This window comes from Poecilia formosa, unplaced genomic scaffold, assembly GCF_000485575.1.
Source record: "Poecilia formosa unplaced genomic scaffold, Poecilia_formosa-5.1.2 Scaffold521, whole genome shotgun sequence".
Taxonomy (NCBI): domain Eukaryota; kingdom Metazoa; phylum Chordata; class Actinopteri; order Cyprinodontiformes; family Poeciliidae; genus Poecilia; species Poecilia formosa.
The window spans coordinates 315,024-323,630 of NW_006800460.1; the positions used below are offsets into that span (position 1 = coordinate 315,024).

General features: G+C 42.3%; 1 protein-coding gene and 1 long non-coding RNA gene across 3 annotated transcripts in view; one reads left to right on the forward strand and one right to left on the reverse strand.

Annotated features, from left to right (window-relative positions):
• Nucleotides 1-8,607, reverse strand: part of sh3bp1 (SH3-domain binding protein 1) — a 24,180-nt gene that overhangs the window by 6,835 nt on the left and 8,738 nt on the right. For both annotated transcript variants that reach the window (XM_007540160.2, XM_007540161.2), the window contains 12 exons: nt 7,478-7,520; nt 5,982-6,086; nt 5,823-5,899; nt 3,878-3,989; nt 3,175-3,251; nt 3,005-3,092; nt 2,355-2,423; nt 2,190-2,280; nt 1,084-1,220; nt 659-770; nt 401-482; nt 247-327 (listed from right to left, as the gene is read on the reverse strand). In XM_007540160.2, coding sequence (XP_007540222.1) covers nt 247-327; nt 401-482; nt 659-770; nt 1,084-1,220; nt 2,190-2,280; nt 2,355-2,423; nt 3,005-3,092; nt 3,175-3,251; nt 3,878-3,989; nt 5,823-5,899; nt 5,982-6,086; nt 7,478-7,520 — 1,074 coding nt within the window. The remainder of the gene's footprint in view (nt 1-246; nt 328-400; nt 483-658; nt 771-1,083; nt 1,221-2,189; nt 2,281-2,354; nt 2,424-3,004; nt 3,093-3,174; nt 3,252-3,877; nt 3,990-5,822; nt 5,900-5,981; nt 6,087-7,477; nt 7,521-8,607) is intronic.
• On the forward strand, nt 3,580-3,937 carry LOC107834117 (uncharacterized). The gene is made up of 2 exons (XR_001659900.1): nt 3,580-3,612; nt 3,776-3,937. It is a non-coding gene; the product is annotated as an uncharacterized LOC107834117 (long non-coding RNA).

An 8,607-nucleotide genomic window follows, 5' to 3' on the forward strand; every position in this document is an offset into this window, starting at 1 on the left:
TCCCAGATAACTGCTAGTCAAAAGGCAAAGAAAACTTGCTTTACAATAAAACATCTGAACAGAATATTTCCTCAGATGTTGTTCCATATTTATATGCAACATAATGCAAACTGTTCTCAGCAGCCATTTTGAAATTCACCAGCAGTGTTATCGATGTTAGCTCGGTTCATCCGACCTTCAGAGTGAAACGGATCGCTGTCACGGGCACAGCTGAGGTTGTTGTAGTTTGTCGTAGTTTGAACAGACCTGAGGTTGTTGTAGTTTTCAGGCGGTAGTTTCTGCAGCAGCTCCCTGAACTTCTCCAGCTTCACATTCAGATCTTTTTCTCTGTGGGTTTTAAGAAACAAACTCATAAAAACTGAAAGCAGGAAGAAGAAGACATGAAGGAAGAGATGCTCACCCTGCAGCTGAAAACCAATCATTGTACAGTTCAAAGGTCATCAGGGGTTCAGGGAGTTCCCGGAGGTAACACTTCAAGGCTCCTGTGAACAAAACCAGAGAAATGCATCATTAGTTAAATCTGCTTTGCTCTGATTGGCCGACATAGTTTCATTTTCTTGTTATTCTCTGCTGGTTGGCCACAGGATGTTGTAAACGACAGGAAGTGACATCAGGCGGCTGCTAGAGTCGCCGGAGGAGGAAGTGAGCCGAGGCGTACCTGCGACGGCGTGAGGGTCCATGCTGAACTCGCCGTGGTCCACCGCTCCCTGGTTCAGGCAGGTTTTCAGCCGCTTCACCACCGAGGCGGCAGCCGCCAGACGAAACAGGCCCTACCAACCAAACAGCGAATTATACTCACTCAAACCGGCTTCATATCCAGCCCCTCTGCAGAGCCACCTTTTGTTAAAAGCTGGTTATTATAATGAGTTTCTGAGGAAAGGAACCAGAACATCTGCATTTATTCAGCTGGTTGTTCTGTTTTTTTATTTTGGGGTATCAGAATAAATGAAGATGAATGTAAATACATTCTATAAATGTTTCTGCATCAGACAATTTTAGTTTCATTTCCTCGCTCTGAGCCGATTTGAGTCGCCTGGTTTAATAAAATCTTGGCGCTGAGTGAGAGTCGCTCGGTCCGCCCACCTCCTCCCTCATGGCCGTCCTCAGCAGCATGTGGATGCACTCCTGGATGGGCGCCGCGATCGCCCTGCCGCTCTGGCTCAGATGAGACAGCAGCGGCTCGCCGTAAACCTTCAGGCTGGAGAGACCCATCGCCGGATCTGCAAACAGGAAGTCACAACATGTCGGCAGGAAGTCGGACGCCCGGCAGCCAACGGGCCGTGTCCCTGGACTGGAAGCTGACTTTTTACACATTTTTACCAGAGTGGTCATCTTTCTATTATTCCTATCTCAATCTGATATGGTAGGGGCTCCCACACTTTTGTCAGCCGTTACAACCGTTTAATCCATCGTTAATGAGTCATAACTTGTTTTTCCGAGCTGCCTTTAAACGCAACATGACCACTAAGACGGCGGTGCCGGTTTTACACGAAGGAGACAAGATGGAGCTGCTGTGCAGACCAAAGTGTGTAAGAAACATGGCAGCAAACCAGCAGAAAACGTTTCCCCCCAAACTGACAGAGGGCAGATAATAAAGGCCGACCAGCTGATGCTGATATAACAAGATAAGCTTGTCGATATCCACAGGTGGCAGGAATGGTTCCACTAACCTGAGCAACATTTTGGGAAAAGAGGTTCTTATAAGCAAAGTTTCACTGCTCTTTACTTTATTATGAACTAATCCTGGTCTTACACTGGCATACTGGAGCTACTGCAGATAGAAAACAGAAAGAATAAATTCCCATAAAAACTCAGATATTTTCAAATAAAAAACCTGAGATTCATCTCAAAATTTCGGTATTTTTCTAGCTATTTTTCAACTTTTCCTTCCTTTTTTTCTGAGCTTTTTTAGCAGAAATGTAGTTTTTTCTGTCTGCGATGGCCCTAATGCAGTGTTGACTTCACCAGATTGATTTTGTATCGACAGAAATAGACATCAGAGTTTGGAAACTTTAGATTCTTAGATTTCTGCAACACGTGAGTTAAAGTTTCTGCTGAACTTGTTTACTTGTATTTTCTACATCACTGCTGATTATTTTGTATTAATAAACAACATGGTTATTTTATTTGAAAGGTTGTTCATATCAAACTAAAAGCCCGTTTACCCCGGGCCGCGGCGCGGCGCTCACCTTTCTGGCTGTGGTTCTCTTTGAGCTCGCTGATGTTCCTGTCCAGGAACTCGTGGGATTTCTTGTGATAATCCGCCTGCAGCTCCAGAAGCTGCAGGAGATTAAAGCAGAGGTGAGCGGGCAGAGCGGAGTCCGTCAGGGCTGCGTGTTCGAACCACAACTCACGCGGATGAAGTAGTTCGCATAGTCATCTTCTTTAGTGGCGAAGTGGTACAGGTCCGCAGAGTACTGGTCCTACAGAGGTCAGAGGTCAACACCAGACAGAGGGAGAGGTGGGCGACATGGGATTAAAGTTTTATCACAATATTTTGTGGAACTGGTATAAAAACTATTATAAAACACAAATCCATATGAAATCAGGCTCTTTGGGACACATATGATGTGTTTCTAAACTCCACACAGAAACTCCTTTTGATTTCACTTTAAAATGTATTTATGTCTATTGATTCTCTCATTGAACAGAAACGGGAGAATCTCGACAATACGGGCAGTTTTCATTTAACACATAAATATTTAAAATTTATTGATCATAAATCCTCAACATGGCAAGGAATTTATCACGATAATCGATATGATAAATGCCCAACCCCAGAGGTACGATCGTGTTTTAGTTAGAAAAAAACGAGTCAATTTCTGCTAAAGAAATTCAGAAATTTTGAGATTAATCTAAAATTTTCTGGGTTTTTTAGGAGGACTTTTTTTTTTCTCTACAACATTAACAAACAGTAACAACAGGAAGTGACGTAATATGCGTTACCCAATCACAACACAGCAAAACCAGGCACAGATTCATTAAGGTAGATAAATCGCGGCACCTTGATGCTCTCCAGCCTCCTCCAGGCCTCTTCCACCTCCTCCCTGAGGCCGTCCTGCTTGGCCTGCGGCCCGCTGCTTGCCTGGCTCCTGTGAAAACGCAAACAGACGCTAACATCCGGCGCCTGGCGCGTCACGTCCAGGTGCAGACAGACGGCTTCCTGGGACTCACCTGACCCGCGCGTTGTTCCAGTCTGTAGTGAGCTTCGCAAACTGCTTCTTGTTCTTCAGGATTTCAGGTAAATCCTCCTGGAGAGAAAAAATTTCATCTTAAAGAGCAAAACTCTGCTGCAGCTAGCTGTCCAACAAATTACTGAATCTACTTATCATACAGACGGATATTTAAATATTTAAAGAGGCAGTATTATGTATTTTCCAGGCATACAGCACATTTTTTATAGAACAATCAAGTAGCTGTTACTTTCAGTTGCTATAAAAATGCTTTATACATCAAGTGTGACCTGATTTAACGCCTTGAAATTGGTCCTCTGTCTCTTTAAGAAGCTTTTAGAAGCTGGTTGCTAACTGCTGCTGGCTAGTCTGAAGGAGCTGAGAGTGGGAGGAGCTGCGCCTTGGAGGCGGGGCTAGGTCCACCCAGGTGTTTTAACAGGTGAATGGTTGCCATGGAGATTAAAGGATTTGAAAGAATCAAAAGAACATCCCAGGATTAAAACATGAGGGAAAGATTAAAAAAGTGGATTTTACGTAAAACTGCTCCTTTAATTGATCATTTAGCCCTGCATTTTCTAAATAACGGTCCAAACTGCGTCCAGCTGAAGCCAGCCTGCTGTGGATGTTAGTGAATCAGTGAAAAGGAGAAGCTGTGAAGCTGAGCTGCATGTCGTCGTTCAGCAGCTGAACTTCTGCTCCGTCACCTCGCTCAGCTTGTTGAGCGGCTCCAGGACTTCCTTCTCCACCGTCAGCTCGAAGTCGGCCAACATGGTGGCCAGCATCTTCTCCATGAAGCAGCACATCTCCAGCACACGCCTGCAACACGCAGCACAGGGTCAACCTTTCACTGCCAGGAGCTTAGCATTCACTGCAGGCTCAAATTAACTGGATTAATCCTGAGTTGCAGCCTTAATTTATTACAATCTACCCTGAAGGTCTGATGAGATTTTGTGTTAAATTAAAAACATGAATAAAAGTTAATCTACTTCCTTGATCTGAGATCAGCAACTTTTATAATTCAGACGCTTTAGTGTCAGTTTAACTAAATAAAGCTGTTAGAGCCACAAATATTACATTCATTTTTAAAAATAAGACTATTTTTTAAAATCTTTTTGATAAACATCTAATACAGGACATCTGCAAGATTTAAATAGTAACAATTTTATTTCAGTTTTTATGCTTTTAAATAAAGATAAAAGGTGATGGGTCCATTTTCTTCTATGGGATGTTGATGTTTCCAGCCTGATAGGAGAAATGGATCTAAATAAATATTACTGCTACATTTAGCGCCAATCTGATGTGAAAATTCAACGCAACTATCCAATGGAAAAATTTAAAAACTCATAAAACCTGAACTATATCTGTATTTAAAAACTTTTTTAGTCAAAGTTAGGAGCCACAGACTGCAGATTCATCTGCTTTTCCATCCAGAAACTAAAACCCAAACGCCTCCAAGCTGGAATCCAACCATCAACCGCAGGGTTTCCCCCAGTGTGCCATAAGCCTGGCAGCCCGCCAGGCTTTACTAACCCCCTGCCAGGCTAAGCATTGCTTGTTTATGTTTTTATGAAAATAATCATTTAAAAAGTTGCTTAATGCAAGCGTCTCTGTTGCTCTTAGCGTTTCACTTGCAGAGCTGATTTATTCCTAAATGTTTATAGTTGACACATTTAAAGCTGGAGAGCGGACCAATCACAGCGCTGGCGCCTCTGTCGCTGCTCGATCTCTGAAGTTTACCTCAGCGCGCCTCCTTTTGCCCAAACTGGACTCAGGTTGACCTGTATGGATATTTACATCAACTCCCTGTGAGGAATTATGATTCTTTGGAGAACTCCACATCAAGGTCGGAGTCTAAACCCACTGCGTTAGCTCTGGTTGTGCAGCTCTATGTGATTAACTTGTAGTTGCTTTCAGAGGAGCGCTAAGAATGATTCATCTTTGTGAACAAAGAATTATGTGTGGCGTTTACATCTCTACATGCTGCCCAGCGTGTGGCGCTGTCTGCGCTGTTTGTGTCCCTGATTGGAGCAGAATCTGACTGAGGGGCCCCATCAGCACCTCTAACAGCTTCTGTGTTAGATTTAATCTGGGAGAGAGGGAGGAGTTTAACTGTTCAACCTAAAAATCAGTTAGAGTTGCAGTTTATTAATTTGTATTTGTGAACAAACAGCTCAAACTCAAAAATTAAACTCAGCATCAGATTGTTGCTATGGTAACAAAACAATCTAACTGAATATTGTTCGTTGAACTTTTACAAAGTAAACTGCCAGATCCTTAAAATCTTAAATTTAAATGTTAAATAATTTAAATATTTTATGTTGAAACCATTAAATCAAATTTAGCAGCATGTTACATTTATGTATCTGTGGTTTGTGTTAAAATATTAGCATTTATGGCCCCTGAAACCCTGGGGGCCGATGGAGCCGCCAACTTAGTTTGGATTAAACAGAAGTGAAAATAATTGATATTCATTTTAATTGTATTGTTTGATTTGTTGTTTTTAAGACTAGTTGTGGGTTTAAATAGTTTCACTGGAGACGTTTTCCTGTAATTACCCAGTAATATTTTTACATTTCCTGTCTACTGAACACCTTTGAATACAAAAACACGGCGGAGCGCCTGAGCAGGTTTTCTGGGGGAAACCGTCACCTGATGGAGGACTGAGCATCAAAGTCCTTCAGGCTCTCCGCCATGCTGATGGACAGCAGCATCAGAGGAAGTTTCTTCTGCAGAAACAGAGAAAGAAACGTCGTTTTGTCCCAGAAATCCATGAAACTCGTTCAGACACGTGTGAAAACTGGCGGCTACCATTCTCCTTTCGGCCTCCAGTCCTACAGGACTCTGCATGCAGGCCAGCAGCTTCTTATGGAGGACCTGCGCCGCCTTCTTGGCCGGCTCCACCCGCTGCTCCACCTGCATTCAACCGGAGAAACACTGCAGCGTGACCAGACAGAAAACTACCGGCAGGAAACCGAGATGGTTACAGGGCAGATTCATTTATTACAGATTGTAACATAAAATTATACAGACAATGTCCTGAAATGGAACCTTTGTGCTGTGTTTCTGGTACGGCCATAAAATTTGATGCACAAGCTAATCCCACTAACAGCGATGAGGACGGAGCATCTTCTCTGTTCCCACTGGGGGTAATTTCTGTTTCTAAACGATCTGATTGGACGCTGGAAAAGACGATTGTTGTGTTCAAGTTGTGCTAACAGCAGTTAGCCTATCAGTGAAGCTATGCTAGCCTAAGATAGCATCTCAATGCTAACATGTAGCAGAACTTTGCTGCAATCTGATGGCTGAAGAACCAGAAGATTAAAAACTAGAAATGTGTCAGATGTTCAGATCATATCTGCATTTATTCAATAATTTAACAGCAAAAAGAGATTTTGAATTGAAAATGTTGCTAATTTATTGATTAAAATGTAATCAATTAATTACAAAACTTGCTACAAGTTTTCAGAGCCATAAAACCTGCAAATATGAAGAGAATGAAACTGAATAAATCCCATCTGACCTTTGTTTTCAAAGCAGATTTGAAATCGGCCTGTTAAAGCCACAGCTCTGCTAAAAGAGGAAGCGAGACCCATATATGGACGACGCCTATGGATCTGCAGCGTTTCCACCTCCTGCTGCTGTTCTCATTAACTGATAACAGTGAGCATCTTTAGAGGAAGTCCGTTTAGGAAAAGCATTTTGGTGAATCTTAGATTGAAGGGACGGAGGCCCAAGCCCTGTGCTACATGTAGCAGCGATAGCTGGGGCAGGAAGTTCACAGCCAGACGTGGCAGATGGATCCCTCCTCTTATTACAAAATGTCTCCAGGTTAGGATCAATTAATCCCTTTCCCCTCCAAACAATCCCCCGGGATTCACAGCATGATAATCAGCTTTCTTTGAGTCTGAGCCAAATGAGGAGAGTTTTTACACCTCCTGCTGTGTTTCGGCTTGCAGACCCAGGCAGGTCCGTTATTTTGCTGCGTTCACCAAAAAAATCTGATCTGTCACTTCCAAATGTAGAACTAAATTGGACACAATGGGAAGAATTAATGCATTAGAGTACAAATTAAGTAAATTGTAATGATATTTTTGTATTTCAAATGATAATTTTCCACCATGTGAGAAACAAACAGACTCAGAGAGGGTGCTGGTTTGTTAGGTCTCCAAGCTCCTGATGCCATGAAAATCTCCACATTGTGAATCCGAAGTACAGCTGGTTGAACCGAGTTTAGTTAGCAGTGAATTCAGCGGTAAACCGACTCAACCAGCGATAAAGTCAGAGGAAGTTCACGTTTCTCTCACCTGCACCAGATCCTCATGTAGAAGATCAGTGGCATCCTGCGACCTAAGAGGGATTAAAGTTTACAGATTATTACAAAACAAGAATCAGCAAAGAACATTTGATTTACCAGCAGTGATGAGCTGCAGGGTTTTTAAAATGTGGCTCAGAAAGAAAATATTGATCATAAATTCATGTCTGCAGCTTTAACTTGAAGAACAGCCAATCAGATTTGAACGGCTGGCCGGATTAACAGGAGATGAAAGAGAATCCAGGAGATTAGAAATCATAAAGAAAGGGATTAAAAGAACTAAAAGGAAAAAAATCTGACTTTTATCTCCGAATTATGAGGAAGAAAAAAATCTAAATTTTGAGAAATAATTCTGAGATTAAAGTTATAATTCTAATTTTAAAAATCAGAATAATTTTTAATAGTCGCCTGATCCCCTTCTGTATAATCATAATAATCAGACCTAACTGGAGATTTTCTATTGCATTTTATCAAGACAAACAAAAAAAGATGCATGACGGTGAAGTTTGTGTGTAATTTTCAGTTTTTAGTCATGAATTTGTTGCTTAGTTTCAGCAGGAGAAAACGTCGGGAACTGGCCGGCAGACTTGGGTTTGGTTCAGGCGGTTCTGGTTCCAATTAGAGACTCTCACACCTGGATCCGTTTAGCATCAGCAATAAGAACGTTAACGGGTCTGAGAGATTTTACCTCCAGCCAAAACAAAAACAAACATGGAATAAAGACGGATCCAGGAGCTAGTTTCATCCAAAACGCATTTTCATGTTATCACAGTAATTCAGCGTGTGTGTGTGTGTGTGTGTGTGTGTGTGTGTGTGTGTGTTTGTTTGTAATATCTTCTGGGGACAATTTTCCTGACATATACTACGTTGTGGGGACCAATCGCCCCTCGTGGGGACCGGAGCCTGGTCCCCACAAGGGGAAACCCTGTTTTTGGGTCAGGGGTCAGAGTTAGGGCTAAGGTATGAATTGAGTTTTGGTTGGTTAGGGTTAGGAAAAGGGTAAAGGTCAGGTTTAGGCTGTAGAAATGAATGGAAGTCAATGGAAAGTCCCCACAAAGATAGAGAGACATACATGTGTGTGTGTGTGTGTGTGTGTGTGTGTGTGTGTGTGTGTGTGTGTGT